Source organism: Nicotiana tabacum, unplaced genomic scaffold, assembly GCF_000715075.1.
Source record: "Nicotiana tabacum cultivar K326 unplaced genomic scaffold, ASM71507v2 Un00065, whole genome shotgun sequence".
Classification (NCBI taxonomy): domain Eukaryota; kingdom Viridiplantae; phylum Streptophyta; class Magnoliopsida; order Solanales; family Solanaceae; genus Nicotiana; species Nicotiana tabacum.
The window spans coordinates 31,565-52,604 of NW_027438303.1; the positions used below are offsets into that span (position 1 = coordinate 31,565).

The 21,040-nt window shown below is 39.8% G+C and overlaps 2 protein-coding genes across 2 annotated transcripts; both read left to right on the top strand.

Moving 5' to 3' along the window:
* Positions 1-16,771: 16,771 nt before the first annotated feature.
* Positions 16,772-17,469, top strand: LOC142178926 (uncharacterized). Its single transcript, XM_075248743.1, has 2 exons — positions 16,772-16,940; positions 16,982-17,469. The coding sequence occupies exons 1-2, from the start codon at positions 16,772-16,774 to the stop codon at positions 17,467-17,469; spliced, it is 657 nt and encodes a 218-aa protein (XP_075104844.1).
* Positions 17,470-17,572: 103 nt separating this feature from the next.
* Positions 17,573-18,028, top strand: LOC142178927 (secreted RxLR effector protein 78-like). The gene has a single exon (XM_075248744.1). The coding sequence runs from the start codon at positions 17,573-17,575 to the stop codon at positions 18,026-18,028; it is 456 nt and encodes a 151-aa protein (XP_075104845.1).
* The last annotated feature ends 3,012 nt before the right edge of the window (positions 18,029-21,040 follow it).

Genomic DNA, 21,040 nt, shown 5'->3' on the forward strand with positions numbered 1-21,040 from the left:
CGACCCAAAATCCATTAAAGGTCGTGATGGCGCCTAACACCGCTGTCAGGCAAGCCAACGATAATTAATTAACATAATTACTCATTTTAGTATTTTCAAATCGTAATGTCCTTCAATTAAATAGTAAAAGATAGAACTTACGGAGTAAATGAAAATATTTTCGCAACTAAAATACTGAACAACCCATAACCACTCCCAAAACCCGGTGTCATAAGTGCATGAGCATTAACTAGGGAGTAAAATAAAATACAGCATCTGTCCGGAGTACAAATTAGATAGGAAAGATATAAATAACTCTGAAGGAGACTCTGCTGGCTGCAAATCGTAATATAGAATGCAGCTCTCCTAAGTCCCCGCATTAACCACACCTCTGCGCCAACAAGGCCACTAGACATATATGTACCTGCACAAAACTATGTAGCAAGTGTAGTATGAGTACGTAAATCAACGTATACCCAGTAAGTATCCAGTCTAACCTCGAAGAAGTAGTGACGAGGGGTCGACTCCGATACTTACTATGGGCTAACAATAAGATACTGATATTATAATTAAGCATGCATTGTATAAAACGCCTGAAAATCCAATAAACAAGAGATAAGTAAACAATTCCTTTAATAATAGGAAGTTTCCAAATTTATTTTTTTCGTCACTTAACAATTTATATCTCAAGTCAATGAAGCAATATCAATTATTATTAGTTTTAAAGATTTATCATGCGCAAATCATGCCGAGATCGTACGGCCCGATCCAACATAAATATTTAAACTGTGCACTGTCGAGGGTCAAATGGCACGAATCATAGATGCATCTATATGCTACCGAGGCGTTCGGCCCGCTCCACAAAAGAGAAAATACATTTACAACAACCAATTCAAGATTTATTAAGGGTAATTACTCAAGGGAATACCAAATTCTCATTAACGGTCAAGAAAATAAAGTTTAACCTTTTACAATTCCTTTATCAAGTCTCAATATGATTTAAGCAATTAAATTAACAACTAGGGCGCAACCATCGCAAGTATAACACGATTTCGGTCCTAGACTACCCGAACATAAGTATAATAGTAGCTACGCACGGGCTCTCGTCACCTCGAGCATACGTAGCCCCCACAAATAGAAGCACATATTAAATCAATTTGCATATGGGGTTAATTCCCTCTTACAAGGTTAGAAAAGTGACTTAACTTGCTCCGAAATTCAATAACAGGCTCCAAAGCCTTTCCAAAAACTCAAAATGATGCCCATCGCTCCAAAACTAGACAATAAATGTGCAAATCCATAAATATATACTCTAATACTCATTATAATTCAATTTACAACAATTTCCAACTCCGCTCGAAAAGTCGATAAAATCACCTTCGGGACCACGTGCCCGAATTTCGAAAATTTCTGAAGATAACTGTTACCCATAACACTACGATCTCAAATATATGATTTATTCCCAATTCCATGCCTAAATTCGTGGTCAAAATCTAAGAATGCAAATGTCTAGGTTTTTCTTCAAAATCTCAAATTTCTACTAATGTCCATGTTTAAATTCATATATAAACCATATATTTAACTCATAATATGTGGGAATTACTTACCTCATGAAGGACGACAAAATAGAACTCCAAAATCGCACCCAAGACCGGCTCCAACGAGAGAAAAGAGGTGAAATGAGCCAAAATCCGATTTGGCTAACTTATACATTCTGCCCAGGCGAGTTTCGCACCTGTGAAGCCAAAGGCCGCTTCTGCGGCGTCATTTTTGCATCACCAAGACCTCTTCTGCGGAAAACACTGGAGGCTGCCCTTTTGCACCTGCGGACAATTTCTCTCTCCTACGATATCGCAGGTACACAAATCCACCCCGCTCCTGCGCTCCACTCCACTTCTGCGCTCCATAAGGCCGCATCTGCGCCATCACAGATGCGGAGAAAGTCTTGCACCTGCGGGCACTGCCCAGCTTGCCTAGAACCGCTTCTACGACCCTTCTGGCCGCTTCTGCGGCTCTGCACTTGCGCCTAAAACCTCGCAGGTGCGGTTACACCAGAAACAGCAGCTCCAGCATTTCTCCAAGCCCAAACTCGATCCGTTTACCATCCAGAATCCACCCGAGGCCCTAGGGACCTCAACCAATTATACCAACAAGTCCTAATGCATCATACGAACTTAGTCGAGCCTTTAAATCACATCAAACAAAGCTATAAACAAGAATCACCCTCCAATTCAAACTTAATGAACTTTGAAACTTTAAACTTCTACAATCGATGCCGAAACCTATCAAATCACGTCTGATTGACTTCAAATTTTGCACACAAGTCGTAATTCACATTAAGGATCTACTCCAACTTCCGGAATTGGAATCCGACCCCGATATCAAAAAGTGTGCTCCAGGTCAAACATCTCAAAATCATCCGAATTTCTAACTTTCGCCAATTGATGCCGAAATGACCTACGAACCTCCAAATCAACGTCCGGACATGCACCTAAGACCAAAATCACCATACAGAACTATTTCCAGGCTCGGAATTTCAAACAGACATCGATAATATCAAAATCCACTTCAACCCAAACTTAGGAAATTATTAAACCTTCAAAATGCCAACTTTCCGTAATAAGCGCTGAAATACTCCCGGGCTACCCAACACTCGACCCGAACATACTCCCAAATCCGAAATCATCATACGAACCTATTGGAAACTTCAAATCCTGATTCCGAGGTCATTTATAAAAATTCCAAACCTTAGTAAGTTTTCCAACTTAAAGCTTCCGAAATTAGAATTTTTCTTTCCAAATCAACTCTGTACTTTCCGAAATTCTATTGTGACCATACGTGCAAGTCATAATACCTAAAGTGAAGCTACTCATGGCCTCAAACCACCAAACGACACGCTATAGTTCAAAACGACCAGTCGGGTCGTTACATTCTCTCCCATTTAAACATACGTTCGTCCTCGAACGTGCTAAGAACTGTTCCGGAGTTGTCCAAAATTACTGTTTAACAGCTCGTGCACCTACCCGTGCTGCCACAACCCAGTTGAGCTCATTAGCTCGAGCCAATCCGTAGATCCTCCCTTTTTATTTAAATCAAGTAAGCCTTAGAGTCAAATTCCAACATCCAAAATTCTCCACCATGCCTGTTTCCAACATACGAACACCGTATTAATCACTTCACATTGTACCAAAACATGATTGTATACCCTTATTGAATTCATACCATGCACCGTGTAACTCATTTGCCTAAGGCCATCCTGCTCTAATAGCACCACAACTACATGGGATCTCAATACGAGTGCGAATAGCCATATCGTCTCACAACCCTCATGGCACAATAGAGATCACACGGAATAGTTGACGATGGAAACAACATCCAAGGCCCGAAGACTCCTCCGTAAACAACATTATGCTGAAATGAACACATCCGGCCTGATATAGAGCCCACGTTCACATTTAGATCCATCCACAGACCTCAAGCCAATTCTGATCTTATCGCACTGGGCTAATAACCTTTAAAGGATCCACAATAAACCCTTTTTCCCATGACACACAAGGACAACCATCGAATCCGGAACAAACTTCCACAATTCATAACCAACTGAATAGAGCGCCCCTTTCAGGCCTAAACTCTCACATTAGCGGTAGTACCAAAATCTCCATACTTGATTTCAATCTTTAATCAATCAAGTGACTATGTGTCACACTGATACAATCTTCCCCTGGGATACGCTCCCACAACCATCCGCACCAGGTAACAAGTCTACACATCCATACTGCCAGCCACACTAATGTTGTAAAGCAAATCAAGTATCCGCAAATTAGTACACAAAGCCTCTTACACAGGACATCGATCTTAGCTGACGCTAAAAATAATACCAGTTTATTTGAACCATCTGAATTCTTTCCTGCTCGTCCGAGCTCATGACATTCTTGTCAACACCGAACCGCAACCTTGATCCTCAGCTTTCGATTCCCATGCCGCTCACTGCACCTAACATGCCAATACGTGAGAGTACAAGAATTCCATAATAACCCCTAATCCACTAATAGAATAAACACTCCGTCATATAGCAATGTTTCACTTAACTCATTTCAGGAGAACTATTGCAACACGCGACCGAATTCTCATAACCGTAGAAACTATAACCCCAAGTAGTGGTCTAAACTACCATGACTCATCCGGGATCTATCTACACATAACAAGCCATAATAACTCCAATGCCTCCAAGTAAAATCAATTACGGTGGCCGTCAAGCCTCGCACGTACCGCCACAACCACCTGTAAAACTTAACACGTTGAAGGAACTGATCATTGCCACCATCATGGCGATTCAACTATTGCTAACCGATCCGACTTCTTCTAATTTACTCCGGACTTGCCTTAGGAATAATAATAGTCTTATTCAAAATATGATGAACCCAATCCGCAATCATCTAGAAGGACTCTATTTCACGAGACCACATTGTCTCAAAACCCACAAACCATCTCATACCCACTCGTGCGCACATTCGCATCTTCAACTGGTACACCCATTCTGGTATTTCCTATACGAATCCAAAGTTATTTTCTCCCATTCCTCCAATGCTACACCGCAGACCAATGATAACATAGAACACTCCAAGCCCCTTTTCGTATTCCGCTGTAATGCTCGATACTTAACCATACTACGGACTCGAAATCCTTAAGCACCACACTTTAAATTTTTGAATCCACTAGGACCATTGTTATGAGTCACCCACTCTGTCTTGTTCCCAAATATGATCAAAATCCAAGTTCATGCTAGCACATGAACACCTTCTCAAAGAAGCACCTGGCTGACTCACTTCCTTGTACATCTACACGATTACACGAAGCATAAACTCTAAGTCTCCCCAAAGCCTAAACATGAATCGATAAGGCCAAATATTGCACACATTCCCCAAATCCTTTGCTCAAATTACCACTGATATTTTCTTTCCTTAGTCGTAATAACCCACCAATACACCGATAACTAGAAACCTCATAAGTAGACAACCACGCAATCAAATCGTAGATGGTTGGCATCTCTTACTTAGCTTGAAGCTACCATTGCATAACCCTAGAACCCACCAAGACTCCTTATTCCCCATTGACATGATCTTGCACAACCAACCCGCCAAATTTCTCGCAACCTTTCTATTAAATATTTCATGAGCACTCTGAATCACTAGCCACATTCACATATTTGATCCCTTACCGAATTCTTCATAGAATTCTTCATAGAAGCTCCCTCAACACCATGCAACCGCTAACCTGCTCATAAGGGATAACTCACCTGTGGAAGTCCCATGCCGACATCTTCCAACGACGTTGCACTGTGAACAATTATTATGAAACCAATAAACCCTCTTAAGCCCATGCTCATTCACCAGTTGTACAAGTCTGTTCACTCCCCATTGACATCAACAAAAGGTGCGATGATACATTCCAATCCAAAGTCATGTTGCATCCCTCCTATCGTATCCAATCTTCCTCAGTGTAGTAGCCAATATTTCAAATTAGTCCGTAGACCTATTCAATGTCCACCATGAATCCCAAATCACTCAACACTTTCCTCAAGGCGTGTAGCTATCCTATCACAGAACCCATATGATACTCTGCTACTCTCTATAAAGACCCGGCCGGTCGTTTTGAGAATTTAAGTCCCATCCGGAAGCATAAGGCCCTGAGAAACTTTATATTATATGTATTGACTTGCGTGCGTGGTTGATTTTAGTTACCGGATGATTCGGAGTGATTTGGGACACTTAGTCCCTAAAACGGAAGCTTAAGTCTTAGGATTTTGACTTTAGTCAAAACTATGTGATGACGACTCCAAAATGGAATTATGTCGGTTCCGTTAGCTCCGTTAGGTGATTTTGGACTTGGAAGAATGTCCGGACTGTGAATCTGAGGTCTATAGCTGATTTAGGCTTGAAATGGCGAAAGTCAAATTTTTGGAGATTTGGACCGGAAGTCGACTTTTTGATATTGGGGTCGCAGTGCGTTTCCGAGAGTTGGAAGAGGTCTGTTATGTTATTTGGGACTTGCCTGCAAAATGTGATGTTATTCCGAGTTGATTTGATAGGTTTCGGCACGGATTTTAGAAGTTGGAAGATTTGAAAATTTATAAGTTTGATTCATGGTGCGATTCATAGTTTCGACGTTGTTTGATGTGATTTGAGACCTTGAGCGAGTCTGTATTAGGGTATGGAACTTATTGGTATGCTTGGACGAGGTCTCAGGGGCCTCGGGTGTGTTTCGGACGAGTTTCAGATGTTTTTCATGGTTTTGAACAGGTCTGGTCCTGGTGTTTTTGCACCTGCGACGCTTGGAGCGCAGGTGCGGCTCCACTTCTACATGAGCCTGGTCGCTTCTGCGATCCTTGATTCCTAGGAGCTTGCTCGCTTCTTCGGAAGCTTGTAGCAGATGCGAAGGCCGCTTCTGCAGTTCCTCGATCGCATCTGCGGAGAAGCTCGCTTCTGCGTTCCCCCTTTTTGCTTCTGCGGTGCCGCTGGTGCGGCTGAAAATCCGCAGATGCGGTTCCAGGCCTGGCCAGCTGAGTTTGTAGATGCGGACTCTTTCTCGCAAATGCGAGTGCGCAGGTACGGCTCCTAGTCCGCAGATGCGAAAATCCTGGCAGAATCATTTAAGTCGAGGGTTTGGCTATTTTCTTCATAGTTTGGGTTTTAGACTTCGGTTTTGGGAGCTTCCTTATGGGTTATTCAAGCAAATCGATTGGGTAAGTGTTCTTCAACTAGAATTTATTTATTTTCATAATTATATCTTTATTTTTATCATTTAATTTGTGTTTGAGTTGAGGAAAAGGGTGGTTTTTTGAGAAACTTTTCAAAATGAAAAATCATGATTTGAGGGACGAAATAGTATCGGGATATGATGATTTTAGTATGGTTAGACTCGTGAGTGAATGGGTATTCGTATTTTGTGGCTTTTACCCGATTTCGAGAAGTGGGTCCGGGTCGACTTTTTAGGGCGGATTATGGAATTTTTGTTAAAATATTGATTTCACTAATTAGATGAGTCTATTATGGTTGTATTCATGATATGCAATTTGCGTTTGGCTATATTTGGGCCATTCAGAGTCTGATAATCGAGGAAAAGGTATTCTTACGGACTGATTGAGCTTGGTTCGAGGTAAGTATCTTGCCTAACCTTGTGTGGGGGGCTTCCCCTTAGGATTTAAGTCTTCTATTTGATTATAGTCCGTGTACACGAGGTGGCGAGTGCGTACACAGACTTATTTGTGGAAAGCTGTCCTTTTAGGGTTCTTAGGTCCTTGTATTCATTGAATATGCAGTTGTTCTTGTTATGATTATATATCTTAATTACTAGATTCACATCTACCTGCTTAATTAGAATCAATTGCTTCATGCTCCACTATTATTGTTACTTGATTCATATGTGCCTTAATTGAAATTGTTATCTTTTTTATAGCCATGCTATCTTTTCATAACTACTTATCTTTATTTGGAATTAATATTATTTTATCCTATAATTGTTCAGTCTTAATTGAGGTTATGATTATTTTTTCGCTGCTTATCCTTAATTGAATTATTGAATATCCTTCGTAATTTTCTCAACCTTAAAATAAGTTTAGATATCCTATATCTTAGTCGACTTATTTTATTTGGAATTATTTAATTCGTGTTAGCTTCCCTGTTGTTGAAGTGTATATTGTGGGATCGTTGCTACACATTAGTTTTCCCTTTGTTAAGCTGTTCTCTTTACGCCTAACATTCTTTACTGTGGTTATTCCTTGAGAATTGTTTCTACCGTTTCTTTGTGAATTAAAGTTCTTGAGTTGATTTACTTGTCGTACTTTGTATTATTGTCATTGTTGTTGTGGTACTTGTTATGGTGATGCACGAGGTTTCTGCCGTGTGGTTGTTATTATTGTGATGCATGAGGTTTCTGTCGTGCAGTTGTTATTATGGGGTTGCACAAGGTTTCTGTCGTGCTATTGTTACCATTGATATTTGCACATGCGGCATGACAAGGCGGGATATGTATATATATATGTGGGATGCGCATGTGGCGAGACAATGTGGGAATATTATTATGCATGTGTGGCGAGACAAAGCGGACATTTATGTTACTATTGCACACGTGGCGAGACAAGGTGGGCTGTGTCAGGGATTGATTTGTGATGATTTATGGCCTGGGGGTATTCTTGTTGTTGATATTTGTGTAGTGGTATACGTACCTGTGTGAGCTTTATCTTGTGAAAGCTGTGAGAAAATATTCTACGTGTTGTCCGTTCTTCTTCTTCCTTATGCTTATTTGCTGGTATGGACTATGTTAGGACACTTGCACAAGCATACACGTAGTTAATCACTCTTATCGGATAAGAGGTATTCTTGATATTGTTGAGCATAGATGCTCACCCTTGTTTACTTGCCTTCTATGTGAGAATGGCTCTATTGACACGTGAGTCGTCAGTGCGATTATGAGGTGTTATGAGGGCATATGATGCCAAGTGTTAGGGTTCAGGTATTGAGACCTGTGAGTTATGAATTGTCCGAGGTTCGGAACCTCGTGGAGTTGTTGGCTAAAAGCTGATGTAAAAGCGGTTGTAGTTGCTGAGTTATTATTTGTCCTTGCTGTATTTGTGATTCCGGATTTAGGTTGTGTTCCATTCACTTTGTCTGTGTCATTTTCATGATATTTCACTGATACTTGTTGTTTCTTTCTTTAATGCCATTACTGTATTGTGAGCCATATTGCATAGTCCTTATGTAGACATCATACTCATGTTGTTCATATACTGTACCCATTTAGTTTATTAGACTAGTGGGTGTTTTGATTGTTCCTCGTCACTACCCCACCGAGGTTAGCCTTGATACTTACTGGGCACCGCTGTGGTGTACTTATGCTACTCTTCTGCACATTGTTTGTGCAGATCCAAGTATTTGTTCGTTATCTAGCAATGTGGACTATTGTTGTGGAGACTCAAGGTAAACCTTCCGCTGCGTTCGCAGGCTTCGGAATCATCTTCAAGTTTTCGTTTTGCACTGTTTATTCTTATTTCTGGACAGTTGTATTTAGAAGTTTTCTAGCAAACACTCTGTAAGAGCTTATGACTTGTACTACTGTTTTTGAGAATTGTAAGAGATTTCTATTTAACTTGTTAGATGTTATTTAAATAGTGTTGTTTCAATTAATGTTAGGTTTACCTAGTCCCTAAGACTAGGTGCCATCACGATACCAAACGGAGGAAAAATTGAGTCGTGACACTCTCCCACTTTGGTCAAACCCTCTCCTTAAGCAACTACTCGACTTCTGCTTTTCACACTTGGCCTCCTAGAAATTTAACCACCGCAAGACACCTCACACATGTCCTTCCTCATACATGCCCAGTTGTTGTCGTAAATCAAATCCATCTCTGTAGCACTTGAACCAATAGATCGCTACCACTCTAAACCTCTTCGAAGATCATCCTTCGGATATTTGTCTTGAAGATTATGTAGACATCATACTCCTGATGTTCATATACTGTACCCGTTTAGTTTATTAGACCAGTGGGTATCTTGACTGTTCCTCATCACTACCCCACCGAGGTTAGCCTTGATACTTACTGGGCACCGCTGTGGTGTGCTCATGCTACTCTTCTGCACATCTTTTGTACAGATCCAAGTATTTGTTCGTCAGCTAGTTGTGTGGAGTTTTGCTGCGGAGACTCAAGGTAAACCTGCCACTGCATTCGCAGGCTTCGGAGTCACCTTCAAGTTTTCATTTTGCACTGTTTATTCTTATTTCTGGACAGTTGTATTTTAGAAATTTTCTAGCAAACACTCTGTAGAGCTTATGACTTGTACTACCGGTTTTGGGAATTGTAAGAGATTTCTATTTAACTAGTTAGATGTTATTTAAATAGTGTTGTTTCAATTAATGTTAGGCTTACCTAGTCCCTAAGACTAGGTGCTATCACGATACCAAACGGAGGGAAAATTTGGTCGTGACACTCTCCCACTTTGGTCAAAGCCTCTCCTTAAGAAACTACTCGACTTCTACTTCTCACACTTGGCCTCCTAGAAATTTAACCACCGCAAGACACCTCCCACATGTCTTTCCTCATACATGCCCAGTCGTTGTCGTAAATCAAATCCATCTCTGTAGCACTTGAACCAATAGATCGCTACCACTCTAAACCCCTCCGAAGATCATCCTTCTCGAGCCATCAATATTAGGAACACCGATTCGATTCTGAATCACTGCACACCGTGATCTCTGACAGCCACTTCCCCGACACCATTTCACAATATCCTGCCCCGAAGGCGAATTAAAGAAGACCATAACACCGACGAACTTGACGCATTCAACAAGGACAATGACACCACATCTCAGATGAAAATTCCACCATGATCGAAAATACCAAGTCTAGTTACCCCATCGACCCAAACCTGAGCATTCGTAGTCCAATTGCCTCTCCTCCGCAGGAAATATAATACTGAATCTCTAAATCATGCACTGAGTAAAACCTCATTTCAAGTCATTCACTGCCTCGACGCATAGACAAGCATCCTACCATTACACAAACACTGTGCGATAGCAATGCAAGAATCGTCATAACAATAAATGCTAAATCTCAAAACCTTTGGTAATACTGATACTGAGCTAAAATGACAGAACGGCCTTCCGCAAGGCGACAACAATAGCCTAATCAAATACGCAGGGAGAAACGTCATGCACCACATCTGTAGTACCATTAAAATTACTCGATTCCCAATTGCTAACAAGCGCTTCACATCGCATAAGATCGAGTAGGAAGGAAATAAAGGCATAAGCCTCAAAGGAAATCAAACCGCACGAAGAGGAATCAAGAAGGGAAATGCTCCTAATAGTCCTGTAGCCTCTCGAAGATAAGTACAGACGTCTCCGTACCGATCCGCGAGACTCCACTAGACTTGCTCATGACTCGTGAGACCTAAGTGAATTGTAATATAGAATACAGCTCGCCTAAGTCCCCGCATTAACCACACCTCTGTGCCCACAAGGCCACTAGACATATATGTACCTGCACAAAAATATTCAACAAGTGTAGTATGAGTACGTAAATCAATACATACCTAGTAAGTATCCAATCTAACCTCGAAGAAGTAGTGACGAGGGGTCGAATCGAAGATACAGATATTATAATTATGCATGGATTGTATAAAACAGCTGAAAATCCAATAAACAAGAGGTAAGTAAACAATTCCTTTAATAATAGGAAGTTTCCAAATTTATCTTTTTCGTCACTTAACAATTTATATCTCAAGCCAATGAAGCAATATCAATTATTATTAATTCCAAAGATTTATCATGCGCAAATCATGCCGAGGTCGTGCGGCTCGATCCAACATAAATATTTAAACTGTGCACTGTCGATGGTCGAACGGTGTGAACCATAGATGCATCTATCTGCTACCGAGGCGTTCAACCCGCTCCACAGAAGAGAAAGTACATTTACAATAACCAACTCATGATTTATTATGGGGCAATTATTAAAGTTAATACCAAATTCACATTAACGGTCAGAAAAATAAAGTTTAACCTTTTACAATTCCTTTATCAAGTCTCAATATGATTTAAGGAATTAAATTAAAAAGTAGGGCGCAACCATCGCAAGTATAACATGATCTGGGTCCTAGACTACCCGAACATAAGCATAATAGTAGCTACTCACAAACTCTCGTCACCTCGTGTGTACGAAGCCCATACAAATAGAAGCACATATTAAATCAATTTGCCTATGGGTTTAATTCCCTCTTACAAGGTTAGAAAAGAGACTTACCTCGCTCCGTAATTCAATAAATGGCTCCAAAGCCTTTCCAACAATTCAAACCGATGCCCATCACTCCAAAACTAGTCAATAAATATGCAAATCCATAAATATATACTCTAATACTCATTATAATTTAATTTACAACAATTTTCAACTTCGTTCGAATAGTCAATAAAATCACCCTCGGACCCCCGTGCCCGAATTCTGAAAATTTCTGAAGATAACCGTTACCCATAACACTACGAACTCAAATATATGATTTATTCCCAATTCCATGCCCAAATTATTGGTCAAAAATCCAAGAATGCAAATGTCTAGGTTTTTTCTTCAAAAACCCAAATTTCTACTACATTTCATCTTTAAATCCATATATAAATCATGTATCTAATTCACAATATGTGGGAATTACTTACCTCATGAAGGATGACAAAATGACACTCCAAAATCGCACCCAAGACCTGCTCCAATGAGAGAAAAGAGGTGAAATGAGCCAAAACCCGATTTGGCTAACTTATACATTCCGCCCAAGCGACTTTCGCACCTGCGAAGCCAAAGGCCGCTTCTGTGGAAAACACTACAGGCTGCCCCTTCGCACGTGCGGACAATGTCCCGCTCCTGTGACATCGCAGGTGCGCAAATCCACCTCGCTCCTGCGCTCCACTCCGCTTTTGCGCTCCATGAGGCCGCATCTGCGCCATCGCAGATGCGGAGAAAGTCTCGCACCTGCGGGCACTGCCCAGATCGCCCAGAACTACTTCTGCGACCCTCCTGGCCACTTCTGTGGCTTCGCACCTGCGGCCAGAACCTCGCAGGTGCGGTTACACCAAATGACAGCAGCTCCAGCATTCCTCCAAGCCCAAACTCGATCCGTTTACCATCCGGAATTCACCCGAGGCCCTCGGGACCTCAACCAATTATACCAACAAGTCCTAAAACATCATACAAACTTATTCGAGCCTTTAAATCACATCAAACAACTCTAAAAATATGAATCACCTTCCAGTTCAAACTTAATGAATTTTGAAACTTCAAACTTCTATAATCGATGCCGAAACCTATCAAATCATGTTCGATTGACCTAAATTTTGCACACATATCATGATTGAAATTAAGGACCTACTCCAACTTTCAGAATCGGGATCTGATCCCGATATCAAAAAGTCCACTCCCGGTCAAACTTCTCAAAATCATCCAAATTTCCAACTTTCGCCAATTGACGCCGAAATGACTTATGGACCACCAAATCAACATCCGAACACGCACCTAAGACCAAAATCACCATACGGAACTATTCCTAGGCTCGAAATTCCAAACGAACATCGATAAGATCAAAATCTACTTCAACCCAAACTTAGAAAATTATTAAACATTCAAAATGCCAACTTTCAGTAATAAGCGCCGAAATACTCCCGGGCTACTGACACTCAATCTGAACATACGCCCAAGTCTGAAATCATCATACGAATCTATTGGAACCTTAAAATCCCAATTTCGAGGTCATTTATAAAAATTCCAAACCTTAGTAAGTTTTCCAACTTAAAGCTTCCAAAATTGGAATTGTTCTTTCCAAATTAATTGCGAACTTCCCGAAATTCGATTATGACCATACGTGCAAGTCATAATGCCTGAAGTGAAGCTACGCATGGTCTCAAACCACCGAACGACGTGCTAGAGCTCAAAATAACTGATCGGGTCGTTATATTTATATACTAGTCTCCTAGGAGCTATTAAATAATAATTATTACACAAGTCCCTTATTATTTACAAGTAATACCCCTCTCTAGAATTCTCTACATAGCTAGAATCTTCCAAGGACTTTCCTATCAAATCCATTGGGTTCTAGGGTCTTCATAGGAAAACCTCTACATTTCTCTAGAACTTTCCTACAAGTTCTAGCCTCTTTCTTATGTAAGCTTTTCATATGGCAACAATATACGCCAAGTGGTACCTACGTGGCATGATAATGTGGCGGGTCATACCAAAATGCCATGAAACACAAGGAGCGAGCCATAATCTCTTTGAATGAGTAAAAAAGGATAGGAATATTAATAATAAGAAAGATTGCAATTCGGGTGAACCCCCTTCTGCTCCACTAAATTCACCTCTGGGTGCGACCCTTCCTCGGACCATGGTGAATGCAGCATACTTTGTGCACCAGGCTATCCTTTTTTTTCTAAAGAAATATATTGTTCCTATACTATTTTGAAAGAACTAATGCAAACATGTATGTTTTTTCAGGATTTTTCAACGCCGCGAGACGTATACTACAAAATAATTAGTCACTCTAACAACAAATACATCAAAAAGATGACCACACTTGAAAATTTATGCGCGAAAAGAAATTACTTGAAAAAATGATAAGTGTAACTTCATATTCATTATCATTATTTAAACCAGTCATGTAGATATAATTTATCTTTATTTTGCTTAAAAGAAGACTTGGGTAATTAAGTGATTGTATAGCAAGAAATAGAATTATATTATAAATTATCTTTTATTATTTTTATGGGGTTTTAGAGGAATAAATGGAGACAAACCATAGGCAATAAAGGGCATCATTGCCAAGATAGCAAATGCCATGAAACACAAGGAGCGAGCCGTAGTTGATCTCTTTTAATGAGTAAAAAGGAAAGTACACTTCTTCGCTCTTCTCTCGGCGTACGATAGAGTGACTTTCTAAACGTGCGCATTTCGGCGACCATGGCCAGAGGAAGGCCAAAGAGGACTAATAACAAGGCGATTGGTAATGTTCAGAAATTAATTGATGTTGTGAAGAATTTGGGGACTAGGAAAGCTAGCACGCCGGTTAACGAAACTCGAAATACTGCTGAAGTGTGGCCCCCTTTACCGGTGCGTGGTTCTGAGAATACGACCCCGGTGAACCATAGTGGGCAGAAGACAACCAGCAAGGAGCTCAATTCTGCATCTTGGATGAACAATTCCAATCTAGGGTTGTAGAGGTCAAAAGTGTTGTGGATGTTGGAGCTCAGAAGAAGCTTGATATGGGAAAGGAGTCACAAACCTAGACACAACAAGTCACTATGGTAGAGGAGCTCAACAATACAACTGTTGAAGCTTTAAAGATACCAGAACTAGGTACTGGGACCTGGGAAAATTAGTTGCTAGGAACAAATTTGCAGCGAGGGGGATGGGCTTGACTTATGTAGCTCCAAAAATATAAAATGGTGAACGAATAGTGGAATTGCAGCAAGCATAAGTGGAAATTGCGACTGAAAAATAGAAGGTGGATATCATCCTATATGTTGTCGGAGATACACCAAGCATAGGCGCAGTTGAAAGATTTATTGCGGCGCAATGGAATTTTGTATCGAAACCTAAGGTATATTATCACAACGATGGCTACTTTGTTATAAGGTTCAACAATTTGGAGGAAAGGAATGAGGTGCGTTACTCGGGCCCATACATGATCAATAACAAGCCTATAATAACCAAAGCATGGGCAGCAGATTTTAGCTTTAATGATGAAGTTCTGAAAACTATTCCTGTGTGGGTGAGACTCCCTAATCTCCCTCTTAATTGTTGGGATATTGATTCTTTGAGCATGATTGGGAGTGGACTAGGAAATCCTATATATGCTGACGATTGCACTAAAAATGTGGACCGGATATCGTATGCTCGAATCCTAGTATAGATGGATATTACAAGACCCCTCCCAAGGAGGGTGAAGGTGAATGATCCAAATGAGAGGTTGTTTGAGCAGAGTATAGAGTATGATTGGGTACCAATATACTGCGGCAGGTGCTTACAATTGGGACATAACTGCCAGGCAACAAAGCATCAACCCGTAAAGCAACAACAACTTGGTAAACAACAGCAACAATATCAACAACCTAGGTAAAATAGACAAAAGCAGGAATGGAAGTCAAAAGAAGATTAGAGGAATCCTCTAATCAGATTAACATTGTGGAGAAAGACAAGATAGTAGTGGTGCAAAATTCTGCTGAACTTGGGAAGATATCAAATGTTGTGTTACAAGAAGGTGATTGGCAGGAGGTGAAAGGCAGATCTGCTGGTAAAGGACAACAAGTAACATCCATTGGGAACAAATCAGTGAACGTAATGAATGGGTTTAACCCTCTGGATGAAACTGGGGGTCATAAAACTAATACACTAGCGAATATTGAGAAGGACATGGGACAATGTAGTTTTAGAGGAGTGGGAAGTGCGCTGATAAATCACTATGAAGCTGGTAGCCTGGAATGTAAGGGGTTTAATAAGGTGTATAAACATAAAGAGATAAAGATGTTTCTTAGAGATAATAAAGTAGGGATGATAGCCATTACTGAACATGGAGTTCAGGAAAAGTATGCCAGTAGTATAATAAAGAAAGTGAAAGTGTCGCCGACATGGCAATATAGCACAAACTATGAAGCTGGGAAGAGAGGGAGAATTTGGGTTCTATGGGATCCTAATGAGGTAAGATTTAATGTGTTGGACAAGACCAGTCAATTCCTACATGGTGAAGTACTTGTTCATGCCACTAGATTGGAGATCAGTTTTACTACTATTTATGGGCTTCATACTATAGAGGATAGAAGAGGTTTGTGGGCTGATTTACAACTTATAGGAACATATCAAAGGTTGCCTTGGATATGTATGGGTGATTTCAATGCCATCACATCTGTGGAGGATAGGAGAAGTGGAAATCCAGTCCAAGAGGCAGAGATCAGGGATTTCAACAATTTCTTGATAGATGCGGGAATGACTGAGCTGAGATCAGTAGGTAGAAGCTTTACTTGGACAAACAACCCCGTGTATAGCATAATTGATAGAGCAGTGGTGAATTCCGAATGGATAAGTAAAATGCCAGTGTTTGATATGGTAGTAATGGATCCTTATTTCTCTGACCACTCACCACTATGTCTTGAATTTGCGGATGGTCCTAGAACTGTAAAATCTTTCAGATTCTTTAACCACTTAGCAGAACACTCTAAGTTTTTGTCAGTAATAAAGAAAGCCTGAAAACTTCAAGGTGATGGATCTACTATGAATAGGGTGTGGATGAAGTTAAAGCAGGACAAGTGTGAACTAAAAAAGCTGAATAGTTCACAGTATTCTAGGGTTGATCAAAGGGTGAAGGCTATAAGGCACCAACTAATGGAACTACAAGTGCAAATGAGGGATTGTAATCCTCAGCCTGAAGAGGTGGAGACAGGCAATTGAGAAAACAATTGGAGAAATGGGTGAACATTGAAGAGAGCATTTACAAGCAAAAGTCAAGAAATCTTTGGCTAAGGCTAGGGGATTCAAATACTGCTTTCATTTATGCATGTATGAGGAATAGAATTAGTAAGAACAAGATTAGAACTCTAGTGACAGCTGGGGGTACTATGGTGCATACAGAACAAGACATAGAGGAGGAAATCCTGGGCTTTTATAAGGAGTTGTTAGGATCTTCTGCTACTAGCTTACCGGCTATTAATCCAGGAGTCATGAAAGAGGGTAAAGTGCTAAGTCGTGCTCAACAATTAGGGCTGCTTGATCCTTTTACGAAGGAGGGAGTATATACTGCACTTAGTGGAATTGATGATTTGAAGGCACCAGGCTGTGATGGCTTTAATTATCATCTCTTCAAGAAGGCCTGGTCAGTTATAGGTGATGACATCACTGTTTCCATATTACAATTTTTTGAGATGTCGAAAATGCATAAACCAATCAGTGTTACCAGTCACCTTGATACCTAAGGTAAAAAATTCATCTTCTATTAGGGAGTTTAGACCCATATCATGTTGTACTGTCTTGTATAAAGTCATCTCTAAAATTTTAACTAATAGACTGCAAGGGGTAATGGACACTCTAGTGGAAAATAGCCAATCTGCCTTTGTGCTAGGAAGAGTCATAACTGCTAATATAATCCTCAGTCATGAATTAGTTAAGGGGTATGGGAGAAAGGGGGTGTCACCTAGGTGCATGATCAAGCTAGATATGCAAAAAGCTTACGACTCTCTTGAGTGGGTATTCCTAGAACAAGTCTTGCATAGTCTGAACTTCCCTGACAGATTCGTGAAGTGGATATTGTCTTGCATATGTTCAGTTTCTTACTCTATTATGATCAATGGAAAACCTACAAAACCTTTTGGTGCTAAGAAGGGTTTGAGGCAAGGGGACCCTATCTCTCCTTACCTCTTTGTATTAGCCATGGAGTATCTAACAAGACTGTTAAAGACCTTGCGACAGAAACCTGATTTTAACTATCATCCCAGATATGCTAAATTGAATATCATCCCAGATATGATAAATTGAATATCATCCAATTAGGATTTGCCGATGATTTGCTCTTATTTTGTAGAGGGGATAAAGTCTCTGTCCAAATGGTTTATACTTGTTTCACAGAATTCACTAAAGCTTCTGGCTTAGTTGCAAATATAAGCAAAAGCTCAATATACTTTAGGGGTGTTGGTCAGAATACACAACATGAAATAGTAGATATGTTGGGGTTTGCTAAGGGAGAACTCCCTATAAAGTACTTAGGAGTACCATTGAGTTGCTTAAGAATATCTATTGTCCAGTGCTAGCCTCTACTAGAGAAAATGCTTAGAAGGATTAACTCCTGGACAACAAGATACTTGTCATATGCCGGAAGACTAGAACTGATAAAAAATGTGCTTTTTGCTGTCCAAGCCTATTGGTCGCAAATCTTTGTGTTGCCAAAGAAAATTTTGAAGATGATAGCAGCTACATGCAGGACTTTTCTGTGGACAGGAGGTGTAGAGGTATAAAAACAGGCACTATTGGCATGGGATAAAGTTTGTTTCCCTAAAGTTGCAGGGGGTCTCAATGTGCTTGACATCTATACCTGGAATAAGGCAGCTATATGTAAACTATTATGAAACTTGTGTTAAAAAAAAGATAAAACTTTGAGTGCAATGGGTACATGAATATTATGGGAAGAAAAGGCCAATTTTAGAGATTACACCAAGGCAAGCATCTTGGATTGTTCAGAAAATTGCCCAAGCAAGACTATACATTGAAGATGCAGGGCTAACTATGACAGAGGTGGTAGGTTGGAAGACGTTCTCAATCAGGAAATTGTATCAGACAATGAGAGGGAGGTTCCAATGAGTCTCATGGAGGAATGTAGTTTGCAACAACTTTGGTGCTCCTAAGTGGCTGTTTATATTGACCCTGGCAGCTAAAAGAAGACTACTCACAAGGGACAGGCTTGCTAACTGGAGAATTACGGATAATGTAATGGGCCCTCTTTGCAACAATGAGGCAGAAACTATAGACCACCTATTTTTCAAATGTGTCGTGTCTGCTGAGATATGGAGCAAACTTCTGCAATGACAAGGTAAATACAAGCAAGTGTTGAACTGGCAGGAGGAACTGCTATAGGTAGAAATTAATAAGACAGGAAGGAATGCAGAGGCGGAGCTTTACAGGATGGTGCTTGCTGGGTTCATCTATCATGTATGGCAAGAAAGAAACATTAGAATATTTCAGGAAAAACAGAGATCAGTGCAGGGGATCATTAAGCAGATTATTCAGGAGGTAACATTTAAAGGGACACTAAAGCCAAAACTAGGAAGAAAGTTTCTCTTAACTTCTACCCTTAAGTGTACTAGCTGGACGTAGGGAAATAGCAGTAGTAGTGATGTTTTGGTTTGGAGCATGTCCAAAGCCAGTTGTTTTTGTTTCATACTTGTACATATTTGCTATTGGTAAATAAAATAGTTTACTTACCAAAAAAAAAAAAGGAACAGGAATTTTAATAATAAGAAAGATTGCAATTCAGAGGTGTGAATGAGCACTAACTCAACAGAGGTATTGATAGGTGCTGAAGTAAGAGTAGATATATTTTGAAGCAAAAGAAAAAAAGAAAAATTTTGAAGCAGAAAAAAAAAGGGGAAATTAGAGAAGATAAATTTAGGCCAACAACGTGAAGCAAATTATTGCACGTTTTTTTTTTCTCTCACTGGTTCCGATATTAGGACTTAGTTAATGTTGATTCGTCCCGTGTACAGGTAAAAGTCCTTATAATATACGCATGACTTGAAACCGAGACTTCAATCCAGGGGGAGGAATTATATCAACTGCACTACAATTCTTGATGGTTTAAAAGTATCCCAACGGCTGGAGCTTTATAAGGAATCAATAGCAAAAATAAAACTTTTTCTAATGATAAATGTTATTTTAGGCACCACTACGACACAAGAGGAGGGTTAATTGGATAGTTGACACTTTTAAAAGTTCTTCCAACGTTTTTTCAAAAATTAGCTTAACCTATAGAATCTAGACGATGGAATTGGTTCTCAAATTTGTCCTAGGTACTGCAGACTGCAAGTAACAACGACGCAGAATAAAGTAAAGAACGACGCACAAACTTTTACGTGAAATATCATTTTGGCTCAAAGGTGTAAATATAACGATCTAATCTAATAACATTTAATTCAAACTCCACTAAACTTTCTTTGCATGTTCCTTAGCTTATTCCTATTCTCCTGAATAATGACAATACTCATTATATGCCCTCTAAATATTCAATGGAAGTGTGTAACTTGTCTCAAGGAAAACACAAATTGGAGTGTATTTAGAGGGTTTCTTGGTTCACGTGAACTCATGTATCCCCTCCCCGATCATGTATAGTAATATAATATTTTTTTTAAATGCTCAAATATATATATAAGCATTCCCAAGCTTAAAGAGTTTTATAGTGAAATGATTATTTAGCACACCTATTACAAGAAATCGAGGTTTAAAATTTTATGTTTGTCTTGTTTTTTCCTATCTTTTTCTATAATTGAAACCGCGGTGTTATGTATTCTTTGTAAGAACGTAAAGATTAAACTCGTCCAATGTGAATATTAGATTCATCTCTTCATAATAGTGCACGGTGCACTCATCTTCTTAAAGTCGTGGATATCCATGTCTCCACCATGACACTGAATCATTTAATCTACTTGGTTCTTCACTAGTCACACCAAAACTTAGACCAAAAATTTAATAGAAGTTAAAGTTGTTCGATTTCGTATAATACAAAAATAAATTTGATGCTTTACCAGAACATAACAGATAAAAGATGGTGGCATTCAATATTTATGGGACACGTGAAAAAAGAGGTGTAATATCAGCCTTTTCTTCTTCATGACTATCAAAATGGTCCAAATGGCGGAAACACATGCTGCAGTTTGAAGTGCAGTTTACTTCATATGAATTGTAAACTCATTTTCACAATGTAAGAACGAAGAGACGAGACCAGTATTAAAGTTTATGAATTCGGAATTCTAGTCATTTTAAATTGTTGGGTTTTAAATT